The following is a 27,005-nucleotide window of genomic DNA, read 5'->3' as shown; positions in this document are numbered from 1 at the left end:
TTTGCGTGCTGGTAAGAGCAATGCAATGGCATTTGGTTTCATGCATCTGTGAGGATTGTTCATCCTTAATTCTTAACAGAAGGCAAATAAAATTCCATGAATTCAAGAAATTGTTCCAAATAAAACTTTTCATATTTTGACTGAAAATATGCAATGTGATATAAGATACCTGTAGGACATGGAAACACCTGCAATCTGGAAGTCAGAATTGTATCCTACACTAATAAGAAACTTACTGTACATTTAAAACACCGACTGAATCCAAATAGAAGACTACCTAGAGATATAAGTGCTTGGAATGGGGTGAGCTCTACTATACCAAGAACTCCCCTTAGTTCATTTTAAAAAAACCAACAAAACCCCTCACCATGGCCAAGAGCTGATGAAGATACTTGGGTTTATTTCCTTAAAATAAAACCCCAAACAACGAGACAAAACCCCATCCCAAGAAATCACCCACAGGTAACCCGATCAGTTTTAAGGTCTAACTTCTGCTCCCACTTCAACAAATTAAAATGGAGAAAATCTGGCCCAGGACATATAAATTACGTTTTTTCAGGCTATCTACACAGAATGGTATTTCTACTCTGAATCTCAACTTGTTGTGACATGTTTTTAACGTAAAAATTGCACCTTCTCTCCCCCTGAAGTCACTTTTAATTAGCAATGTTTTAGAATACAATGCATAAATAGAAGGAAAAAGCAGAAGTCTTTGTTCTAGGTGTTATAAGTCACATACATAGCCTTCTGAGCTATATCAAGGGCTATTTAAAGGTAGCCAAAGTTCATTATGAATGCTTACCTTTTTTCCTCCTGTTACAAATTGCTTGAAGTGGGATCTTACAAATTGAGGATGAACAGCAACAATCTGGGGAGGGTGGGGGAAAATGGGAAGAGATGACTGTGGCTTAAATAACAGTTTACATGAAGCACCACATCACTTTTTAAACTAGATAACCCTTTGTCAATTATCAAGTATTAAAGCTGAGTTCTTTCTCTAAAGTAAAGTCTAGTTGCTTCAGACACTTGGTTGTTTTTCTTAGAAGATAATTCTTCATATTATATGCTGTAGGACAAGGGTGACACTGAGCATCATGTTGCACTGAATAGCTACTGTTTTGTAGAGAAGGCTGCAGAATTAGGACCAATCAGAACAGGACTGCTGTGAGCAAGTTACCCCAGTTAAATCTGGTCTGGAGCCTGCCTGAAGGGCACACATACCTCAGCCCTGCCAGAGGACAACATTGTGTAGCATCTTACATAGTCTCTTTGCTTTATGTGTTACAATGTCAAAAGTGGAGATCCAGCTGTATGAGCAGTAAAGGCCCTAGGAGGCAAGTCTGGCATGTCACATCTGGTATGTGTGAAAACTTAATGATCTCATTCCTTTCCCCCACACCACAAAGAGCAGCTGCAACATGGAAGACCCCAAGCAGCAAAATGCAAACATTTGCCCACATCGCCGTTCCTCCTGCAAGAAATGTTTCTTGTTAAAAAGTACTGGATTTTCCCATATGCCCAGTAGATGTCCTTTTTTCACCAGCTGGACAGACACACTTTTCTAAGGCAGAGTTAAACTCAAGTCTCCCCTTCAGATAGGGCACATCAGTATCACTGCCCATTGCCTTATTTTGAGGCAGGTTTAATGGATATGAACTGGTTGCAAAGTATTGACCTCCCATTTAGCAGAACCCTCAGAATTTGTATCACAAATCTACAAAGAAATATGGTGAGATGGGTAACACCTGAAACAGGACAATTTCTCTTTCACTTTCTTTTTGTATTTGAAAAACTCAATAATACTTCTTACAAAACCAAGATTGGCTTTCTTCCTACCTAACCAGATCAAAACCAGATCAAATATTGAGATAGAAAATGATTTCCTAGTTACTTGAATAACATTGTAAGGAAGTGGTATTCCTCTCTTTCATTTATATTGCATGTGACCTTTCTGTTACTAAAGACAACACCACCACAATTACTATAGATTAAAACAAGCACTTACTTTAATAGGACAGTCAAATGTTTCATGAAACTCTTCTGCTGAATATAATCCAAACACTTGTACCTAAAAAAGTATATTGAAAAATGAAAATTATTTACCTAATTTACACTGAACAATTAACACTGAAAGTAAAAACCTAACACCTAGAAGATTAATTTGAATGCTAACATGACATCTTTTTACTAAAGGAAGACACAATTAACAATTCAAAGCTAATTGATATGGCTTGGTCTTCTACAGTGACATATCTCTAATATTTGCAGCAGTACAGAAATACTTTTATGAATATTTTTTCCTTTTTTTTTTGGTTACAATCACAGTAAAAACAATAACTTCCTTTTGCTTTAGGCTGATCCAATCTGTTTAACAGATAGCAACCTAACTATGGTAAGAGCAACAAAATAACATTCAGGAGAAAATAAATTAAAAATTCTTCCTTTCTGAGAAAGAATGGTAGGATTTTTTCCCCTCCAAGCAATACAGGGTTTACATAAGAAAAGAAACTTGTGACAATAAAGCAAAACCAGCCTGAAATCCAAGTTCCATATATTTCTAGGCATCCTCCCCTCCTCCCAAGTGCATACAGTGCTATTTTGTTTTATTCCATGATCACTGGAAATTTCTTTCTCTGAAGATTATTCCCTTCTCACTTATATCGAGGTATCAGTACATTTAAGAGTCAGCAAAGGAGTTGCAACCATAGGCAATCATATTTATCAGAATCAATCCATCTGAAGAAGCATCAACACTGAATTTAAAAAAAAGTTTCTATTGTCAAGAGAATGAACAGATTTTTAAAATGTTTCCTTGCCTTTAATTCAGAACAACTAGAGAGATATCAAGTGTTAATGAAATAATATTAGATTATATGACTACAGAATAAGATACCTCCAGATTATTTTAAGTACAGCCCTCTTTTGGATTCATGTCTCCTCATTCAATAAACAATATTCCCTTTCCTTACTCTCAGATGAGACAGTTTACCGCCTAGTTCCTGCATAATTTAGGAATAAAATGGGGCTGATGACTTATGGCCAGGAATTAGTAACTGATTTACTAACTATGTTTTCCAGGAAGAATAATAAATGGTTTGCTTTTTCATTATGTTTTTAAGACGTTTCCACCCACTGTCAGAAATTGTTGAAACAAACTCATCCAAGGAGGGATGAACACCAGTGGAGGAAGGGAGAAAAAAGAGCATCCCATGGAGTGATCAGTGAGGAAATGTATCTGACAGCAAATCTACTTGAGAATGCTCTCAGATAGGCTCTCATTATTTTCTGGAAAATTTTCTGGAAAAGGTAATCCCTTCAGTAACTCTGCTCTGCATGTTCAGCATTGGACTCAAAAGTTCTAAAAGATCTTTTAACCTTATTTCTTTCTTCCCATCATGATTCTTTCAGGGGGAAAAATAAAAGAATAATAGTAATGAGAAAATATAAATCCCTTTAGAGAGAGACCTGAAGAATAAAGTCAGTAAATATCAGTAATGGACCACAAAATGTGAGGCTTAATTGCTCTGAAGAGATCAATTCAGAGCCCAAGAACACCCAAAATTCCTGCAGATGGTCAAGAAGACAAAATAAATATATTAAACTTCAGGGAAACTACAAGAGGAACTAAGCCATCTTCAAGGAACTAGGACATCCTTAGAGTGACTCAAAGTTCAGCAGTGTCGTGAAGTTAAAAACATCTCCAACCACCTCATTTTACTTTCAAGCTTGTCTCCTGGATACATCTCCTAAGCATTATCAGCTCAGTCCATTACTCATTAGTGAATATACTGCCTCTAACAACACACTTTAAAAATACTTCTGCATGCACTGTGTAGGGCTGAGCTACTGCTCCAATGGATTAGAAAAATCAATATTTGGAGACTGTGAGATGTATCACAAATCTGTGATTATGTAAGCCAGCCAAAGGGTTGTATTTGAATTGGACCTGGCTGTAAGCCTAGAAAACCTTTGGGCTGATGTCTAGAGGATTTTGCTTTCTGGGTTTTTGTTTTCATCAGTTGGCACATCTGATGAAAACAGATGTATATTCAGTACAATAGCCTACACAAAGTAAGAAACAGGAAAGAGAAAATAAGATAGAAAAAAGAAAAGAGAAAAAAAAGAAAACACACAGTTAAAACATAACACTACAAATTCTGTGAAAGCAGAATCCTCAAAAATTACAAAACACCCCTCTCAAATTAAAAGTAATTAATCCAAATTAGCAACAGTACCTTCAATGTTTTCCTAATATATCACTGAATATGGCAATATGATATTTCTTTTGGAGTATTACAACAACATGGAGTGAGCTAAGAGGAAAAAACAATTCCACAAAAAATACATGCTATCATGTTTACTCTAGGGACATCATCTAACAGTTTATTACTTCTTAATGTCTCATATTCTTCAGAAAGAAAGTGATTCTTTTGCTATTACAAACCTATATTGGATTTATCTACCTCTACTTTCCATGCCCACTCTGTTCACGATGCTCTTAGGCAGCTGGAAAAAGGATTTTATGATTCCACTACATTTTGCCAGTCCTGTCTGATTCTAAATATCCAGAACCCACCACACCATTGCATCCAGACTTAGCGGCTTCTTTGCTTCCACATGTGGAAAAAGTAAGCAACCTTCCGTGACCAAAAGGCAGGAAATCAAGTCACATTTCTTGAAAAATTATCAATGTAATTCATGGATATTCTTAACATCAATGTTGTTACAGGCATTAGAGATGACACTAAAACACGTAAGCACATGAGTTTTCAATATAATTTCTATTTCTTCATATAAAAAAAGTTACAAGCCAGAATAAGAGTGCCAATTACACTCTTCTTATGTAAAGACATGGAAGCTTTAGCAAAATCGGGAGTCATATCCAGGTTTTTCAAGATAGTATACAATTAACTACATACAAAACTAACACAAAAAAACCAATCTAAAAATCTCCACAATTCTGAGGATGCCAGCCTGCTTCCTGCTCTATTTATTTGAGCACCAAAATTCTCTTATGCCCTAACATTTCAATACCCAGCAGCTAGACTAGAAGGATGGTGTTGGTTATGATTTCTGCTCCTTTCCATGCCAGCTGCAGCTGCATCAGGTGATCAGCTGCAGCTGACTTCATTAGAAAGGAAGGTTTTCAAAGAACCAAATGTGTAGTACAGAAAAGCTGCAAGTGGCTCCCAAAGCATTTGTTGGACATGTATGATATACATGCAACAGGTTTTGACATTGGGTCTGGATGTTGACTGTCAAGAAGAGGGTTAGAAAATTGTACTGTTCTTCTGTGCTCTCCCCCCAGTCTATACAGCTAGATCAAATCTAGTTTGAGAGCCAGAAAAAAAAGTAGTAAAATAAAATATATCAACCAGCAGAACAGATATGAGGAGGAGGTTCTCATCCTAAGGCCTTCCTGCAAGAAAGTAAATGGCTTCCATCTCTATCATATTGGATCCACTTTGATATGTGAAAATGCACTCTGCTTATAGCAAAAGAGAACATATCTTCATTAACTGGTAGAATATACTTGCAGCTGACTCAAAATTCCCAGCCTCTTCTTTACATCTGCTTTTTTGTTTAAAACTGATTTAAGAAAACGAAACTGTTTTACTGTACTGCTTTACTGTTTTTCCCCCCTTGTTTTTTTTAAAAAAAGGATTTCACCACTTTTAAATATTTAATGAAGTTAATAAAGACTTTGTAACTACTTGTACAAGTATTTTAACTGCTCACAATATCAACACTCCCACTGTAGCAAGGTAAGAGCTATAAGGAACAAAAGTTACACTATTGCTATGACCAGAATCTGTAAGTGCTACATTATCTGGCTGGGAATCTGCCATTTTCTTATACAGTAGCACAACATAAAACAATTTATTTTAATCAATTTTAGGGGTGGATTATTTCACAGACACGAGCCTTTCTGGATCATGTGGAAAATCTAACTTCTAAAATACCCAGATCCTTCAAATCTCCAGATGAGTTTTTCACAAGTGTAGAATATGGTAAAGCATCAATGTCCCTGGACTCTATGAATGCAAATATGCTGAATATTGTACCTGTGATACTACATTCCTGTGGCTGTGGGACTGTATTTTAGACTGCCTTGTATAGTATGTAATGTCATACACGGGATCCACAACTGCTATTTCACTAAATTAAGACAGAGTCACCATTTAAAGTATTGAAGTCTTTTCAAATAGAACCACACCAGAGTAGTGATTATGGGTTTTTCAATATATCTGAAATGAAATAACTATATTTAGTATTAGCTTAGTATACAAAAAAATGTGTATGGCTTGCAGTCTCACTGCAGCATAGTGGATTTCTGACAGTCATCCACAGTCATATCTGAGGAGCCCTTACAGTAAGTGCTTGCTCCCCAACACCATAGGAAAACCTAAACCAACAATGCTAGCTCAACATTTTTATTAGCTTGCACAATTACTGACCCTTGCCTTATCTTGCGTAGATAAATAGGATACTCTTGTGGGGTTTCACACAGGATGTAAAATTCTATAACAACTTTGATAGTTACTAGTATCCTAATTACTGTGCCAAGATACTGACATCAAGATATCTCTCAGAAAGAAAAGGCCTGGATACACAAACTGGCTGCCTGCCTATTGAGGGACAAAAAACTCCATTTGGAATGAAAAAACCCAAATGCACACAGTCTAAAGTGGTTTTTTCCCCATTGCAAATTCCAGCTGTATTTTAATTTAAAGAACTTCAACTGAATGCAACATTAGGATTACCAACACTCCTTCTCCCCCAAGTCTACTGTGTAAGAAATGTTCTCCTGAGAAGTAAGTTGGATATTGAGAAATTATTTAAATTACTTTTAATGCACTGCATTTGTATATGGGCACTATATTAAAAATAGCCTTAAATACACAATGTGCATTAGAATTTTATCATTGCAAACCAACATTAGAAAATACTGTCATCCACTGAAAAAATGAAAAGACATTCTTATAACTGGAAAATCAATCACCAAAACCACTAAATGTCACAGCTCAACATTCCAGAGAAGCACTGATAATTGCTACTTATACACTACACAAATGATATATGTCCTCAGTCAAGGAAGCAGGTTTTTTAGGAAACTGTACATATATTGATTTTACATTTATTTAATGTGGCTGTTGTAAGACACTTTGTTCTTCTGATAAACTATGATTGTTTATCAAAAGATTCTGTAATTCAAGAGAAACATTCATAAAGTGTGTGAAAATGAAAACCACCAGCCCACAGAAATCATGTCCACAAAATCCAATTTTGTGGATTTATAGCAGAAAGGCATTAAACTACTGTGTTGCAGGAACAGCAGAGTAGTCACTGAAGTATAACTGGCACAGCAGTAATGATTAAGTTGACATGACCTCCTGTCACAGCTGTTAATCAGCTTAATAGCAGTTACATTATTGACATTCTTGTAATTACTTTTCCTACAGCATATTTGTGCAAAATATATTTGACTTTAATTTTGAGTATTCAAAGGTGAGTTCAGTTCTCAAAATGTATGGTCAAAGTAGTGGTGCTCAATGCAGGAATCAACTCCACAGGTTATCACAATTATCCTAGTATAATACTAGGACTACCTGCTACCTCAACAAATATATAGAGATTTGTTGTACCTTCCCATCTTCTGAGCAAACACCCATGTGCTCTCCACTTTCATCCAGGCTGATCTGATTTATCTTCACTGGGCTCTAGAGAAAGAAAACAAGGAAAAAATACTTTTAAAGTTAAATCACCAAGAACATGCTTTAACATTCCTTGCACTTTGAAAGATTTACGTGTTAACGACTGAGTAATGTTTAGTTGCATGAATCAAAAAATCCTCACAGAACAGGTATTTCTATGACAAAGCCAAAAGACTTCTTTCCAGCCTTCTGCCCCACTCCAAAATTTTGACTTTCCTTTTGCAGTTACCTGCCTCAGAGCTCTGGAACTCCCATGAAGTGCAAGGCTCCCAGACCTTAAGCCTCTGTGCCTGTGCACCACAGGCTATTAGTTCTTGCTATCAAAACTTTGGATAAAATACAGTGACCACAGGGGCATCAGGGCAACTGGAGACTTTCTATTTTGGTCTGATGGCTAGGCCTGTAATTATTTGTTTTTTCAAATTCCTTCTCTTACATTCATTTTTGGCTCTAATACTGTTCTCAGAAGTATTAGAAGGAATTGAAGTGCAACATAGGTTTACTTGTTCTTAGACAAATATGGAGAAAAGCCTGAAAACCATCCCAATTTAATAAATCTTCCCTTCCCTATCCAAAAATACTTTTGGTTCTAACCTACAGGGTTAGACAGTATCTGCTACTGTTTACTTAGCTTAAACAGCTACTCACACCTGAGGTATGGAGGGCTAACTCATAACATCATTTGGATAACCTGATGAATATCCTCTTGCATACAAAAACCAAGTCAATTATATTCAGGTACCAGAAACTCCTTATGTACCATGATCCTGATTTCACCCTCTGTAACAAATAGCTCATCATTTCAAGAATCACTGAAGGATCTTCCCAGAGCTAAGTCTCTCACACTTTTAAGAACCAGTTTTCTTATTCTCATAAAAACTAGAATGGATTGAACCACAACTTAGACCACTCCTGTGGTTCTGAGCATGATAAAAGAAATCCATCATACGTTTGTGTAAAAACAAAGTGTCACTGGAAGAGCACTGGAGTTGCGCGATCACATTAGATGCTACACAACTGTGTCTGAAGTATCACAGGTCCTTATATATGCTATGGCAGTTGGAATTGCATTAAAAGTATATAATAAGTATATAAAAACACACTGTCCACATGGGCTATTCTACAGCAGATGAATTGAGGTGTTTTCACACCCTCTGGAAAGTTTTTCCCCCCATAATCTTTCACACACACAACAAATTCCAACTCAGAGAAAGGGAAGCTTTCCTCCCATCCACTCTGAAAACAGCATATGCCCAAATCATATTTTCTAGAAGCTTTTTTAAAATCAAGGTTGATTGAACAACTGAACACTGCACTGCCATAGTTGTCTGATGAGTTGGGAAAGTTACACTGCCCTTTTGCTTTCCTGCTTTCTTGTGTACAAAACATAATTCCTGGTCTCACCACAAAATGGCACCTGGAAATATTGAAATTACTGCCTATTACAAAGTGGTCTTTCTACAGAGTGTTGTTTGCAAGAAGTTCACTGGGAATTTAAACCAATTTTCCTTGACTTATGTGCTCCCAAAGTATTTTTGTTTGCCACAGACTGGTTATGCTGAGTTGCTACATTTCAAGGTCAGACACCAGTGCATGACTAGCAGGGCAGGCAGCTGGTGCACATTCCACAGCTGTGTTCCTTCTGTCACATTCAGGGGGTATCAGCAGAGGAGTACAGCTCAAGCCCATCAACCTGATTGTGTGGCCAACATCCTTGTAAAAGCTCTATTCTCAGATATTACACACAGAATTGGCTAATTCCAAGCCTGGAGGATGCTGAGTAAGGCATCCTGTATCAGTTGTCAGTCTGACTTTCTAGAATCTTCATAAACAGCATGTACTTTCATTCCTGCCTTGCCTTGAAAAATGCCTTTCTAAATTTCTGTTTTGCTCATCAAGGTGCAAGAGAAGACTTTGCCTCTGTCTAGGGGTGGCCATAGGGAAAAAGCTAGCATTTCCTCTACTACCAGGAACACCTCTGGCATTCTGAGAGGAGAAGCATAGAAAGTTTAACTGAGTTTATCAGGGAAGTGATACGGGGTTTTTTGTTCTGGGCTGCATCTAAGTTGCCATTGCCACAACTTTCCCACTAAGTTTCTTCTCTTCATTTGTTATTTTGCAATTGCAAAGACAAAACGTCTGTCTTCAGTAGTACAGTCTTGGCACAGGGTCATACACTAAGGTACAGTGTCCAGCTAGTCATGTTCTTCTCATTACTCCAGCACCTACATCCACCATCAGACTGACATCACAGCAACAGCAGATCTGGCAGCACTTCAGTGTGATGGGCCTTGTTGGAGACACTGCTGCAACAAAACCTAAGACAAAATGACACAAACCAGGACACACCAGAGGAGCTGACGGCTCAATCCTACAGTCCACACTATTCCTATTTTCCAGTCAAATGGCTTTGATAAAGTTTGATTCTGAAAAAATGAAGCGTAGAAAATAGGTAAAGTGGACTACATAAGCTATCTCCACATAAACATTGAAGATGAGGATCAGGAGGATGGAATTTATCTTTTGTAATGTGAAAGCCATATGGCAATACTTCTGAGATTAAATGTATGATTGTATTCAGGTAATTAACAGTGCTCAGTAAGGCAAAACCTCTCCTGCAGGATACTAAGGATAACAGGAAGGCTTCTACAGGTATGTTGCAAGCAAAAGAGAGACTAGGGATAGAAAAGATATGGGAAGAAAATAGGAGACCAGGCTACCATGGACGAAGAGGAGGCTGGGGTTCTCAATGACTTCTGTCCCTCTGTCTTCACTGCCAAGTGCTCCAGCCATGCCACCCAAGTAAAGAAAGGCAGATGCAGGGACTGTGAGGATGAAGATACTGAGCCCCCTGTAGAAGAGGATCAGGTTCGAGACCATCTAAGGAACCTGAATGTGCACAAGTCCATGGGACCCAAGAAGATTTATATGTGGGTCCCGAGGGAGCTGGCAGATGAAGTTGCTGAGCCACCATCCATTGTTTTTGAAAAATTGTGTCAGGTGAAGTCCTTGATAACTGGAAAAAGGGAAATATAATCCTCATTTTTAAACAGGGAAAAGTGGAAGATAGAGGGAACTACTGTCCAGTCAGTTTCAGCTCTGTGCCAGGCAAGGTCACACAGCAGATTCTATGGGAAAGTATGCTAAGGTACCCGGCCAACAAAGAGGTGACTGGTAACAGCTAAAATGGTTTTACAAGGAGAAGATCATGCCTAAGAAATTTGGTGACCTTCTATGACAGGGCTACAGCGTTGGTAGACAGGGGTAGAGCAACTGACATTGTCTACCTGGACTAAACGCAAAGTGTTTCAAACTCCTGCAGGACATCCTTGTCTCCAGATTGGAGAGACAGGGATTTGATGGATGAACCACTTGGTGGATACAGAACTGGCTGGATGGCCAAATGCACAGAGTTTTGGTCAACAGCTCATTGCCACATGGAGAACCAGTGACTGGTGTCCCTCAGGGTCCATACTGGGCCCGATACTGCTCAACATCTTTGTTGGTGACATGGACAGCGGGACCAAGTTCAGCAAGTTCACTGATGACACCAGTCTGTGTGGTGCAGTTGACACAATGAAGGGAAGGGATAATGGCATCCAGAGGGACCTTGACAGATGTGGGCTGAAGCAAATGTCATGAAGTTCAACAAAGTAAAGTGCAAGGTCCTACACTACTGGGACACACAAGACAGATTATGGACTTTGGACCTGGTTAGCATAAGAGATTTGATAACAGGATGCCCTGGTAATAGCAAACAGAACTTTGAGGATTAAATCAAGATTGCAAAAAGATTAAATCAGACAGACTTACCAGAAAAAGAAAATTACATCAAACTCTTCAAGCAGGAGATGTAAAATGGAAGAGATGTTGTAAAATGCATATGTTTGTTTATGTGATGATTAACCCAATCCTGGTAGTAAAACATTACTAGTCTTCCTAGAATAAGTATATAAGCAGTTGTACTTCACAATAAATTTGGATTCTTCGACCATTTCATGGAGTCTCCATCTCTCTTCATTGCTACACCTGCATCACTGCAATCCCAGACACACCAATGGCTTGGGCAGAGAAGTGGTTGAGATCAACCCTGGTAAGAAAGACTTGGGGCTGCTAGGTGATGAAAAACTCCACACAAGCCAGCTGTGTGTGCTCATAGATCAGAAAGACAATTGAATCCTGGGCTGCATCACAAGGAATGCCAGCAGGACAAAGGAGGTGATTCTGCCCCTCTACTCTGCTCATGTGAGATCCTAACTGGAGTGCTGCATTCTGTTCTGGTGTCTCCAACACCAGGAGGACATGAAACTGTTGGAGCAAGTCCAGAGGAGGGTCATGAAGTTTGTAAGAGGACTGAAGTACCTCTTTAATGAAGACAGGCTGAGAAAGCTGAGGCTGTACAGCTTGGAGAAAAGAAGGTTGCATGGAGACCTCACAGCCAACTTCCAGTACCTGAAAGGGACCTACAAGAAAGTTTGGAGAGGGACTCTTCATCAGGAACTGCAATGATAAGACAAGGAGTAATGAGTACAAATGAAAAAGGGAAAATTTAGATTACATATTAGGAAGAAATTATATACTGTGAGTGTGGTGAGACACTGAACAGGTTGCCCAGAGAGATTGTGGATATCCCAACCCTGATACTGTTCAAAGCTAGGCTGAGTAAGGCCTTGAGCAACTTCATCTAGGGGGAGGTGTCCCTGCCCATGGCAGGGAAGATTAGGACTATGTAATCTTTACATTCTAAGCACTTAACATTCTGTGATTCTAAGATTCTAGAATGTTGTCAGTGGAAAAAAAGGGTGATTCTAGAGTATTTGCATTTTTCCCACATTCAAAACAGCGCACAATACTTCCAGACTTGTTCCATTTCTAAACAGAAATTCAATGATACAACAGCATTTATATTTTAAGTAGCAATTTGGTACAAGCCTTCTGCATGCCTAACACCTTCATCAGTTGCTATTAACTTTTTCTTTCTCCTATTATTTTTTCCTCTTTGTCTCCACCATACACAGATGACAATCAGGGAAAACAACTAAACTCAACTAAAAGAGACCTGCTCATTTACACAACCCTCCAGCTAAGTTTTGACAGGAAATGACATACACAAGGCAAAGCAAACACAGAGTAAATTTTTTTCTGTACTCAAGTCAAACTAGCACATTGACTATTAGCCTGTCTGCTGACATTACAAGTCAGAACTTTCTGTGGAGTTCAGAGAGTGATGATAGTCCAGGCTGAATATTACATGCATTTTAAAAATAAAGTTTCAGGAAGAACTCTAATACCAGACTCTTCTTGTTCAGAGTTAAATAACAGTCAAGCCTATGATTTCCGGAATTATGTTCCACTGGAAAGCTGTTTGAGAATCAAGATCTCAACCTATTCAGGAAATAAGAAAGAAAAGACCACAGATAAAATTGGTACATATATTATCTAAACAAAGTGTTTCTTCCAGAATCAGTTCCAATTCTTCTTTTCATAACCATCATTTGTTTAAATATACTTCTGTGCCAGTCAGCAAAGCTACTTAATATTTCAAATTTAATTGCATTAAATTAATCAATTTTAAATCAAAATTAATTGTGTTCAATTGCATCCAATACCCTGTGGATAATTTTGATATTTTAGAAAGGAGGAACACAATATTGTGGGTCACCCCCTCCCACCTTGCTTTTATTTTTCTTTTTTTAAATAAATGTTAGAAACTCAGGCATAAAGTTACAACCGCCTTTCCCTTGCGTTTTTTTTAAAGCTTTGTCCAGCTAACACACTGATGAATTTACTTGTCTGACAAAAGAAAGCAGGCTTTGGATTTTACAGTAAAGGTATAAATGCCCCTCCTGTACGATCTACCTTTACATGTCTACAAAAGATGAAGAATATCTCAAGGTTAGAGAAGACAAAAGGAGTCACTAACTCATCATAATTTGAAGGACTGATTATTTAACACAGTTGGAACCATGATACACACTGGAATTTGGTCACTTGACTGTTGTAAAGGTATTTTAAATGTGTGTTGGAAAAAACCTGTAACATGTAAAAGAATCTAAAATTTAGAACACGTAATAGAGATCATCTAATCTTAAGCCTCATGTCATAAAACGAGAGGCACCTGTATATGAAATGTTGAAAAAGTACTATTTATTATTTTATTAGCACTACATTGGATAATCTTTTTTGTACCTAATCAGGACTCCTACCATCAGGGCAATCAAGTAAAAATACACAACAACTTTGTGATCACAATGATTACTTCCAGTGCTGTATAAGAGATGATAATAATACACATTGAATTTCTCAAGCATCATAATTCAAGTTTGGCAATAAGTTGGATCCTGTTGGTTAGGAATGGAAATTATTTACCTGGGAATAGCTTCAGAATTTCATACACTTTTGAAGTACCAGCAAAGGAAGAAATACCTTCAGCTGAATTTCCATTAGCTTCAGTTTTCTTTCTGATGGAGACATGTTTGGAATTCTGGACAACATAAGTAAGTTTGACTGTTCAAAATCAATAATGTCAAGCTGACACTATAGAACAAAAAAAACCATTACCTTAATGGACGAAAGAGAAGTTTAGGTAGCAGGAGAGAAAGCTAGTAGACACCTTGCACATAAAGATCTAAATGCAGACTTTTGCAAAATCCTAAATTTAAAGGAAAGGAAAATCAAATATCTAGCAGCAAATGTACCTCATGTGATAATCAATTACCTAATGTAAAATGCTTGAAATAAATGCTCTTACTATGGATTAAGTCAGCTCTTCAATTAGGAGTAAATTCATGGCCACTCAGAAAGCTTCTTTTAATTGTGTTCTTTGTGGCAACTCCTTCTCCCCTGACACTCATCATCAACCCACCTTATACAATCAGTCCCCCAATGGTGAACCTGAGAAATCAATCTGCTAATGTATAATTTGTAAAGCTCCCCCGACTAACAAATGGATAATTGATTCTTTCACAAATGCTGCATCCCAATGGATTTGAAGTGGAAGAACATGAAACATAAGACTGGATTTCACTCCAATTCTGTGAGAAATGCAATATTTACAAGCTAGGAATCTAAACATTTTAATAGTTGTCTGTGACTTCATGCCTTTTAGCCATGGTTTGCAGGCAAACCACATGCACATTAGGAGTGTGAAAAACAAAGCAAGTGTTCAATCATACTTACAGCAAAGCTCATTTTACTTCAAGAGGTTCCCATCACTTCTACAACCCCCTTAATCAGTGTTTTCATCCACTCTTTTTAAAGACTTTTCATAAGCTTTTCCTAAATTAATTTAAACATAATTATTTATCTGTGTGTGAGGAACCAATTTAGCTTTATCTCAACACTGATTGCCAGGGCACATGGGGAAGGGATTGCACATCCGCCACATGCAGGAGGCAAGCCTTGTCTCTGGGAGGACTTCACCTGGCAACATGGGACTTCACCTCCTCCCAAGGGACCGTCAGTAGGAGACACTGAACTCCCCAGAGAGGCTTCTCCAATCAGATGATGAAAGGTCACCACCAATGGACTGCCATGGAAGGTTAGACTGGGCCAATGGTCTCCAGCCAACAGGCAGGCTTAGGGAAGAGCCAGAGAGCATAAAAAGTAATTTCACCACGAGCAGTGGGGGGCTTTGGAGACTATGCTTTTTGCTTTGAGGGGCTTTTCGGTTTTATGCTTTTTGTGTCTTTCAGGGGACTTGTCTTGTGGCTGGGGGCTTTTGAGACTTACTTTTTAGCTTTGGCTACAACCTGCTGAGGGGCTCACCACTGCTCGCTGCTGTGCCCTTGCTGGCTTGCTTGCTCCCTCCTTTGCCCTGACACGAGCCTGCCTTTTGGCTCCTCTGCCTTCGCTGGCTCTTGCTCGCCTTCGCGCCTGTCCTGCCTCCCCGTGTCCCTGACCACCACCCCGCCGCTTCGCCCGCGCATCCTTGCCTGAGCTACTTGCGTTCAACCCGGCTGCTCCGATCGAGCCCGGTACTGGGATGCTCGCCCCGACCCTGTCCAGGGTCCTGCACCTCCGGTCGGAGCGCCTACCCCGCGTGTCTGGTGCCGTCGCCGCGGGAGCCGCGCCTCTCCGAGAGTCGCTCGGCTCGTTCGGAGCCAGCCCTGCACAGGCAGGCAGCGCGCACACCGCCCGCCGCCTGGACACCGGCGGCACTTCCCCAGACTCGCAGGTGGCAACGCCCTCTTTTCCTCTCTGTCTCCTCTCCCCTCTCTCTCCCTGCCCTTCTCCCCTCCTTTTCAATTTTCCTTCCTTCTTTTCTGCCTTTTCCAGCCCTCTTTCATTTGGGCAACTCCTTTTTCTTTTCTTTTTTTTTTTTTTGTTTTGTTTTGTTTTGTTTGTTTGGTTTTTTTTTCATTACCAATAAACAGTTTTCAGATACAACGTTTGCCTTGTTTGGCTTAATTTAGTTCCTGACCATCCATTTCTAAAAGAACTCCTTGCAGTTTCCCTCAGAGGGACGCAATACCGTGCATATGCATACATATATATATATATATACTGAAAGAAGAAAAACACCTAAGGGTCTTTTCTGCTACATGACTATCAGTCTGCATCTGTACAATGATTATGTAGCTGTTCTCCATACTAAGGCAAATTGCATGTACAAAGTTGCATTGTAATAAAAAAACTGTCTCCTAAATGTGCCTACTTTTCATTTATTCATGTTTCATCTGCATGCCATTCACATAAACAAGCATGTAAAGCTCCAATGTACAGCAATATGATCAATCAACCCATGGTTGTATACTTGGTTGTATACATGGTTAGCTTACTGGAGTATGGACTACCATTATTATGTTTGTATTATTTCCACCATGGCGGAGGTATCCAAGTGTAAAATACTGATTTGCAAACAGAAACCACCTCAGTTATTCTCATAACTAAGCTAAGATCCTCACAAAACACAAACCTTGCTCTATGTAGGATGAGGAACTGGCTTTGAAAAGGACCCCAAATCCTCAGCAACAGTTAAGCACAACGCTATTATATGCTGTGTCCCATCTCTTTTGACTTCAAAACACTCATACCCAGAGATCTCTTGTACTGAGGAACTGTCTTTAAAAAGAAACTGAACTCATGCACTTTTCTTGCCCCAAATGCCGCAATGTTGCACTGACTCACAAGTATTTCGCATATTTGTAAAATTTCATCGATACAACACAGGCAAAAGCATCTTGAAACCCAAATTCTAATGCTGTACCATGATTTACCCATAAAAAACCAGAAGTACACACATATCTTACGTATCTACACATAGCTGAGGAATAAAGCACAATAACACAGAAGTCTAAATTGAAAATGCAGCTGTAGGAGTTAAAGAAAAAGATGTTCGCCACTGCCTGCAATGAAGAAGCATACTCTATATTTACAACATCTAAAGTTTCATTTCCTGAAAATTTACTAATATCCACACCAAAGAGGTTTAGTTCAACAATATTAGCAACAAAATTCTGGTGGGAACTATTGCTCCATTGCATTTCCTAAAACACTCTTGAATCTGTCATTCTCCAAATGAAAAATGGGAGATTATGTTGGTTAGAAGAAAAGGGAGGGGGAAAGGCTCAGGGGAGTGACAAGGTCTGGGACACAGAACAATAACAACATTAACTTTTATCTTGTCTGCAGGAAGGCAGACCTTATCTACAAAAACCAAAGATCTCAAAAGCTTGTCTAAAACTAAGGGAATATGAGGACAAGAAGTCCCTCAAATATAGTCTAAGACAGTGAGAGAGAACAAAAAGCCTACAGTGATTTCAATATTTTCCACATCAGTGAGTCCCTTGTTTGTCAACTGCAGGGACTAAGAAAAAAAAAACCAAAACATCCAAGGGGAAAAAAATATTAACAAGGGATCTCCCTAAATCTCTCGTAGTTACTAGATAATCAGAATGCTTGTTTACGATTGATGGAACTATTACCAAAACCAAATCTATACTGAAAGCCTAGACTACTTCCTAGCAGAATTGAACTGTTAGCTAATTCCTGACAGATCCAAAGAAAAATCTCTTTTCTATTAAAACACTGCTGTGTAAGGAGATATCCTCCTGGGAACTCTGTGCCAAAGTAAGCAAACTACTCCCATTTCCTTCCCCCCCCAGATCCCCTTTGCCATCCTCTGTATAACTGTAGGGCTCTTCAACAATTTTATGTCCTAAGCCTTTCCCTACTTCTTTGTTGCTATCTGTGTATTAAAGCTATCTGAGAATATGAAGCAATATTCCCAATCACACAGCCATGGAGAAGGCTGAAGTACGGGGGGAGGGCTGAGGAAAGTCTGCTGGTGATAGATACATCTTCCTTGGAAAACCCAACACCCCTTGGGGAGAAAGACTATCCCAGGGAATGTAGAGGTTCACCTCACCAATTTCTGTTACTGCTTTCTTTTCAGAATAGTTTGCCAAACACAATGAACTTGTGAGAATTCATCTTTAAATATAAACTTTCAAGAGAGGCTACTGAAATATTCAAATGGGCTTTGAAGAACAGTCCCCAAAACATACCTAAAACTCTGAGGATGTAACTTAAGGGGCCCTTCACTGCCTGTTTCTAATGGAATACTACTACCATCATTAATGTATTTAACAGAATTTTGTAGAGTTCCATCCTTGAAGTGGAAAGTATGAGATTTTACTCCATTTCTTGATAAGCCACATTTCAGAAATGTGACTAATGAAAAAGGCCAAGCAGGACATACAGTGTAAGCTCTGGTCAGAAGAGGTTTTCTTTTTAGAGATTAATTTATTGGTGCATCCACCAAACAACTTTTGAAGAAGCAAAGGGGCTGTTGACTATTCTGCTTAGGGCTCATTCACTGTTGTGCTAACATCATTTCCAGGAAGGTTTTCTGAACAGCCATGATGCTCATCCCAATCTCTGACCTAACACAAGATAGAAGACGTCATCCCATGGTCCCATGGAGCCTGGAAACACTACTTCTCCACACATTCCACACAGGGCCATTATTTTCTTCATAGTTCTCTCTTTTTTTTTTTTTTTTTTTTCTTTCTGTAAGGTCCTACAATGGAAAATTTCAGTAAGTACTTTTCCCAATTATTTTGGCTTGTCAACTACTCTGCTACAAAAAATGATGCAAACCCATTGGCTAGTGAAATCAGTGAAAATATCTCCACTGATGGAATCAGACAGATGCAGAAATATTATAAGGAAATGAATTCCCTTTCCTGGCTGAAAACAACATAAGTAGTTATACTCCTGGCATAGTTAAATATTTCACTGGGTTATCAATGCTCAGGCTCAGCCAACACCTAGAGTGTCATTTTCCATGTAAATTTTCAGTTATCAACACTGATACAGACTAGCATAAGTCAGAGCCACATACAATAATAAACACATTTTCTGATTACTGAAAGCATTGTATTCTCTTTGGACACCAACTCTGGAACTTTCTTTATTTGCAATTATAAACATCTGGTAAAGTCTTACAAGTCCACCAGAGATACTCAGTCAATATTGGATGTCTTGTCAGGATCCTAAAAACATATGCAAACCAAAAAGATGGAGGGAGATAGAGAGTTCTCACACTGGTAGAAACTGTGTATTATGAAGTGCGCTGTAATTTACTGTAAGCAGTGTATCGTATGCCATATCCTCATTGTGACAGTACGATAGGGAAGGCTAAATATGAAGATTAATTGATCCTGTACAAGTTCCTCAATGCATTTACATACAAAGAGGCTCTATTTCAATACCAGTGAAGTGTACATTTGATTGCATATCATAAACTTTATTTAAAGTAGATAAAAAAAGCAAACACATTCATTCACTCCATCTTTACATTGCTGACATTTCAAAGCTCCTATCCATAAAACTGCCAAGACCTTCAACAACTAGACTTCAATTAGCAGCCAGTTTAGGATTACAGTGGTGAACCTTCCAACACCAAAATACCAATTTCTGACATTTCTTATATCTTTATTTCTCTGTGTCAGAGGACACTGAGTGAAACTGACTTCTTCAACAGTGAAGACCATCACAGTGGAGATGGTCACTTGACAGTAGATACTTTTATCAGCAGCCATTCTGAGGGTATTAACACCAGACACTGGTCAAATCTGGACTGTACATGTTTAATATTCCATCACAAGTGCAATAAAGTACTATACACACTGGCATGTATTTTAAAACAAATAAGTCTCATCCTCCAGAAAGGAACCTTTATTAGAATTTTTAAGTTCATTATCAGTTATGTCTTCCCTATAGAAAAAAGTACTTGATTTTGCCTTCATGTTTTGCTCATCGTATTATGCCCCTGTTATGTCATTATCTATTTTTAACAGTGCTGTATTTTTATTGTTAATGGAAACAAAGGGTTGTAGCCCTATCATTAATGTCAACTTGTATAAAAAACATTGTCCTACAGAATTCAGTCTTTCTAACCAGGAAAACATTTTCTAATGTAAATAATATTTTATTAATGCCTGAACTCTTAATAATTCTGACAGGCAAACTACTATTATTCTATATATGCACATAAGTGCCTGCATTCCCTATGGACAAAAATACCATCCAGGTATAATACCCCATTTGAAAGGAAAACAGCCCTAGGAATCAGCAATACACTAGCTTCTTACAATCAAACCTCTCCAAATCCTCCCTATGCTTTTAAGTGTTATTAGATTTTAGAAAATGCACATCTGAGTTACCAGTCTTCTATGAAAACACTTAATTAGTGCTACCTGAAACTCGCTGTTTCATTGGTGCCAATAAAACTCCAGAGCAATTTGGCACAGTGGTCCACTTTCTAAATAGTCCTGATATGTGATACACATTCAAACAGCAAATATTACTACACCTGTATGGTAAAAGAGTTAAAAGGAAAAAAAAAAAAACCTGTTTTGATGATTTTGATGTATCTTAATAATATCACAAATAATTTTGCTCAAAACTGTCTGAAAGTGACACATGTAAATTTACTTTGCAGAATTACAGTAAGGTCCTCTGTTTGATCCTCCACAGAAATAAGAGGCAACAAGGTTTGGTGAAAAAAAGAAAACAAATTGGAAGCTTTGCCCTTTCATTGATCAACAATGCTGTATTAAATACTACAGCAGTAATGTCCTTATTGTCCTTTATGTTTTGCATTCTCCCCTATTCAAATGTCTTCACCCTAGATTATTCAATGCTTTTTTTCTGAAAAAAACATGCAGAATACAACAGCATCCTACCAAGTCAAAAGAAAGTGAACTATTTCCTATGTCTAGATGTTTGTGACAGAACAGTATGTAAACACAGTCCTTTACCTCATTAAAAGGTGACAGATTTCTACTGAAGTCAGTGACACTAAAGAGGGCTGCTAAGGTACCTTAAATGTAATACATTTAGAGCTGGTCATGAAATGCAGCTGACAAACAACAAGATACCCAGACTGAGGTAAAGTGATTGATACTAGAGAACAAAAAAGGAGACTTCTTCCAATGCTTTTATGTTACAAAAAAAAAGAAAACAATACGCATTTGAAGGGTAATGAAGTTGTAGAAGGACCATTTGGTCTAAAGATGGGGCTGTAGTCCTTCTCAAAAAAGGGACATGGGCAACCTAGTTGCTAGTCAAGAGTTCAAAAGAGAAGGCAGAAACAATTGCTATTCCAAAATCAGCTGCTAAAGTACATGGGCTTTATACTTCAACTGAAATTAATTAGATCGACAGCATACATATTACTGTTTGCTGCAGTACAAGCACACATCTGACTTGTATGAGTTAACCACATTCAAGAAATAAATGACTGTACCATACAAGACTTTCTGTAGCTGAACTCATACCTCCAGCTAAAATTTTTACATTATTTTGCAATAAGCTACGGTTATTGAAACTACAATGCTGAAAGAATAATTGAATGAAACGGTAACACTTCCTAAATTTTGAGCTACAAAAATTATTTATAAGTGATTCTAGAATTGTTTAGAACTCCCACATTTCATCGATATTCCAAACAACATTTCTATTAGTATCAATTACCTTCCATATCCCTTTGATCTTTTTGGTTAACTAAAAATTTCATTAATACTCCTTTCAAAGGAAAGTCAGATACAATAGTACAAAGATGATGTACAAAACATGTACAAGAGGTTGTTTTTTTCTTATTTCAGTTTTGTCAGACAAGAAACTTTTCTAGATCTATGGAATAATGGTCATGATGCCAAAATTTCTGCCAGTCTGTGCAAGATACCACAGGTACACCATGATTCCTGCCAAAGATGGTTCTGAATCTTCAATAGCTCCACAGTTCCCATTGGAAACAGTTCATGTCACAAGCAACCTAATAAACACAGTACCAGAATAAACATATAAAACATACTTTTTAAGCCTTTATACAAAAAAAAACAGACTCAAAAGCCATTGAATTATTCCCACAACTACTGTAAAAACCTTTGGATTTCAAAATCCTTTGCAGTTAAAATGAAAAGACAGACAGAGAGAAGCAGAGGTGATATTAAATTGGGTGTAGACACTCAAGACTTTAGACAAAAATCCCAAAAGATGACATTTGTGTCAATTTTTTTCCATTTGAAAGAGCTAGCGGGTGGCATAAAGCATTTAGGACACAAAAATGCAACACCCATTTGGTTGGGAGGTCCCAGGGTTGAGAAGGAAACCTGTCCTTTGCAACAGACACTTGCTTCTATCAAAACCATAATTTTTATTTTGGTTTTTGGAACTCTCACTTAAAATAGACTACTTGGTTTTATAAACAAAACAGGATTTCAGCTTCAAATTTAACAGGCACAGTAGCACCATGCAAATCCTGACAGAGAGCTACCCAGATCTTTAAATTCTGCTGCTTCACTTCCTAAGTTTTCCTACATAGTCTGACACTAACAACTAAAATGATGTCGTTAAAGATAAAAAACAGGGACTTTTAAGTAGCTTGTCAAAGTAAGTGATAGTTACATCATCTTAGTCTCAAACTCTCATGCAAAGTTCCATCCAAAGCAACTTCATTATACAATGAAAAGGTAAATTACCTTCCCCATTGGAAGATGTTGCTTAATCTCCAACAGCAGTTAGCAGGTTTTGTATCATTGCTAGCAGCAGCACTTAGTGCTTAAGAACAGCTGTTTCTTTGTTAGAAATATTTTTTGTTGTTAACAATTAAACTCTTGCCAAGAGGCAACAAGTCAACTGAAAACTCTGGTTTTCTTTGCAACCTGCTGAGTTATCAGCAAAACCAATAGGCCACACACTGACCTTCAACCAAGGTCTTGCTCCAGAGATTGGTGAGTGCTTCAATACACCCAAGGGCAATAATACCACCACGGAAGGAACTCCCTTTCAAGCCTTCATGGCAGCAGAGATGACGCAGTGTTTTTGCACTACTATCACTCCAATAAAAAAAATGATAATTAAATAGCTAGTGCTACACAATGTGAGACAATCACAAAGATAACCACAAGGCAAGGAAAGAAATACATTGTAAAAAGATATGCTGTGAGGAGGTTTCTTTCTGGAACTCTAGCAGTCTTGAATAGCTCACAATAGCTGTTGCATGCTAGAAGACTTCAATTTCTTTGTATTAAGAGAAGCTTTAAACCACTATTTACATCATTTTCTAGACTCATGCATCACTACTAAAACACCTTCAATGCATTAAAGTTTTAAATCTGCATTACTTATAAAATAGGCCATCTTCCCCCTTCTAACAGACTATCACTGGCACCATCCAAGACTTCTTACCACTTTTGCTTTAAGCTTGATGTTTATGAGAAGACCAGAATGGGGACAGGTTTTCTTGCCCTTTGAAAGCTTTTTGATTTGTTACGTAACTAAACATGTTTGTACAGCTTTCTTCATATCTACAAATCCTTAATCCACAGGATGTCAGTTCAGGCAATAATTATATGAATAAATTGTAGACAGTCTAAGAAGGAAAGAAAGATGGAGAGACATTTGGAATTAACGTGCTGTGAATCAGTCCTGCATCATCCTTTGTCAGTGGAATTAGCAGGCTTTTCTTCCCTCTTCTTGTTGCCTCTTAGCAATAATTTTCAGTGTATTTGACACATTTCATTTCACTCAATGCACTGAACCCTAATACAAGAGAATACCAGTTTGTCAAACATACATTATTGAGGATGCATACCAGTTAATCTTAGGCAACTGACATTGTCAAAGACAAGCCACCCTGGCAAGAGCTACAGAAGTGCTAGGCAAAGAGGAGAGAGGTACAACAAGTGCACAAGCACAATTGCTGAGATACCAAGCAACACAAAAGGCCAAAGCCTCCCAATTGCTGTCTCAATTCCCCCCAAAACACAAATATCTTACAACAGATTCAAAGCACACATTTCCACTGCTATTGACAAGAGGAGTTGCAAGCCTGAAAAGACTAGTCGTCCACTTGGTACAGGATTCTGCATCAGATACTTGAAGAGCTGGATGAGAGTAAGACTTTATTCTAAAAATAATTTCTAGTTTTTTACATAAGTTTCACAAAAGTCTCTTTGAATATTTATTGGTCAAAGTAGAGTAGACACTACAGTATTTGTAATCCAGGATAACCACATTGATTTGCTGCTATGGACATCAAGAAGTGCAGTCCTAAGGTTTTTTAAACAGGTTTTTTAAACAATAAACAAAAAAGTGTGTTACAATTCCCAGAACTTCTAGGGATGCCAAGCTTTATAGTTTAATGTTTCTTACAGCTGTTTTTAGCTCAAATTAAAATGATAAATGCATTCAGTCTTGAAAAGGAGTGCTGCCATTCAAAACTTGGCTATTCTGGAGATAATGCAACACACTGGTGAATTTTCTCCCTCATTTTGCTGCAAATCCTCTGATATGAGTACCTTTTTACTTTTTACAATTTGGCTCAAATGCAGATGCATTATGGAAAAAAAAGGATTTATTATAAAAGCAAAAATTCTTATTTCTTCGATTTCCAAGACCATTTATTTTTTTTTAACATGGCTTCCTGAAATTAGGAAAGAAGAACAGAAATCAAGAGGACTAAGAGAGCAGTAATGGTATTTTCTAAGAATATTTAATATGCACTTGGCATTGAAATGAATTTTTTAAAAATGCTTAAAAAAACCCTCTTGCATAATTCTGGTTTATTTTACATACTAACCATAGTGTTTGGATCTAGTTTACATACTAACCATAGTGTTTACATAGATCCATAGTGTTTGGATCTAGTAGCTTTTTAAGTTTCCCAGTATGGTTTGTTTTTGCTAATTACACATTTAACAGATGTATAAAAAAAAATTAGTTTTTTCACATCCCAGCTTTTCTTTAAAAAAACCCCAAAACCAAAATAACCCCCTGAAAAATAGAGATAAAGACTCAGATGAAGTACAGTTCCTTATGCAACTGTTTTCTTTTGCACAAAGGGCATCACATTGCTATCCTTACTATTAATTTCTGCAATGTCACAAGACAGAAAACATCTCCTGAAAAGATCCTTTCAAAAAGAAAAATACATAAAAGACCCTCCCCAGGTATACTGTTTACTGTAAACAATTAAAATATTTCAGTGGTAATACTGCTATTTTATTCAGAAAAAATTATATACAATATTAATTTCCAATAATCAGTAACAACAGGTACTTCCCCTATTAACAACTTCAAGATAGAGCTGTATGTGCCATTTCACCAATGAAAAAGGTTCTGAGAAAGAATTTGTTCTTTTTGGATCAGAGAAAAAGAACCAGAAAAAACACCACTAGTGAAAACAGTCTTCACCAGCACATTTACAAGAAATGCTTTGTCCCTGCGTGACTTCGGGAAGCAATTCCCTTTTTTCTCCAGAAAAGGATAGGTTTTATTTGGGATTTATAACATGGCAATACTTTAATGCAAATTCCCCAGGGGAGACAATAAAGAGGCATTAGAAGGAGAGAACTGAACTAAGACCCCCAGTGAATGTTTTGTAGTGATGTCTCTAGTCTGAAATTCAACATCTTGAGAAGTTCAGGTAAGAAGGAAAATATTTTGGCATATAGCAGCCAGTTCAGAATAAACTGTCTATGGGTTCAGCAGCTGACTGAATTATTTTCTGAATTATTAATTCAGAAAACTTTTCAGCTTAAGCAGCCAGGTACATCACAGAGCTGCTTTCTTCTCACATAGGCAGCCTGTTCTGTTCTACAACACTTAGTAGTTCCTTGAGAAACTTTTCTTTTAAAGACAAGTGGTGCTAGAGGAAAATCATTCTTCTTCAAATTAGAAAAAAGACGAAAAAAAAGAAAAAAGAAGCACCATTTCCAACTAATCCATGATATAATCTATTGCAGCGGAGACATGTACATTACAAAAAGAGATATAAACATAAAGAGTAGAATCCAAGAAACATTTCTTTTTCCTATTCTCCAGCTCAAAAAGCAGTTTGCACTCTAACAGTAGTTTCAAATGAAATCATTGTCATCTTTACAAGAGACACAGCACAAAAATCATGCTGAAGCAGGCTAAGTTTGGAAAAGTAACATCTTCGAGCAGAAAGTAACTTTATAGTACAACACTAACTTCATAAGAAACCACCCTCCCAGCAGGCGCTGGTAGGACTTTTCAGTAAAGAAAAATAATGAAAATAACAGCAAATTTGGGAGGGTGCGTATAAAGAGAATGCAGGGATTTTGTTTTATAGACTTTACCAGGTAACAGGTCCCCTTTCTCCTTGCTCTACACCTAGGCAGTTCCCTAAGTCTTCACAGAAGGACGATTTCACCTCTTGGAACCAGTGTGAGAGAACATGCATTGGTGGTGGACAGAAGAAGATTGTTCTACAACTAAAATTTTCCAAGCACCTTATACTGAATGGAACAAACACAAGTTTAGGACAGTTAATGCCAGACTCAATACAAAATCTCCGCTTCATTTAAGTGAGTCTCTGACTCTGTTTTCTACTGCAGCAATGGAAGAGAATAATTCAGGTATATTTAATCTGACCTGCCTCAAATAGAGAAGTTTCTCCTACTTCCCAGACAAACTCTATCAAGATGCATGCACGTAAACTAGTAAGAACTGCAAGGGAGACACCAAATGCTTTTCCTGTTCTGAAATGCAGTCAGCATTCTCAGCTGCAGGGCTGATGAACATACAAAATTAAAATAAACAGATGCTCATAATTAGTTTGACTTTAATGAATCGCCAGTAAGGTCATTGTCAATCTGAATAAAATTAAATCTAAAAATTCCTTCAAGAGCTGCACCTTAAGTTTATACTTAAGTTTATGCTCTACTCCCTTGCACAATTCATAATCAGATTTTTCAAAAATATAAACAAATGCTTGACCCCTTCCATGCAGCTGTGTCAGCTTTAGAATGTATA

General features: G+C 37.8%; 1 protein-coding gene across 2 annotated transcripts in view; it reads right to left on the bottom strand.

The window, feature by feature from the left end:
• VPS41 (VPS41 subunit of HOPS complex) overlaps positions 1-27,005 on the bottom strand; it is a 115,061-nt gene that overhangs the window by 61,008 nt on the left and 27,048 nt on the right. The window contains exons 1-4 of one of the 2 annotated variants that reach the window (XM_077179233.1): positions 12,078-12,173; positions 7,647-7,721; positions 2,006-2,068; positions 803-868 (exon numbers count right to left, since the gene is read on the bottom strand). In XM_077179233.1, coding sequence (XP_077035348.1) covers positions 803-868; positions 2,006-2,068; positions 7,647-7,721; positions 12,078-12,140 — 267 coding nt within the window. In that variant the 5' untranslated portion in view covers positions 12,141-12,173. Of the gene's footprint in view, positions 1-802; positions 869-2,005; positions 2,069-7,646; positions 7,722-12,077; positions 12,174-27,005 lie in introns of those variants that run through there. The other variant, XM_054644522.2, reaches the window with a different exon arrangement.

The sequence above is a fragment of the Agelaius phoeniceus genome, chromosome 1 (genome assembly GCF_051311805.1).
Source record: "Agelaius phoeniceus isolate bAgePho1 chromosome 1, bAgePho1.hap1, whole genome shotgun sequence".
NCBI classification, from domain to species: domain Eukaryota; kingdom Metazoa; phylum Chordata; class Aves; order Passeriformes; family Icteridae; genus Agelaius; species Agelaius phoeniceus.
This window is presented reverse-complemented; position numbering and strand designations above follow the sequence as displayed.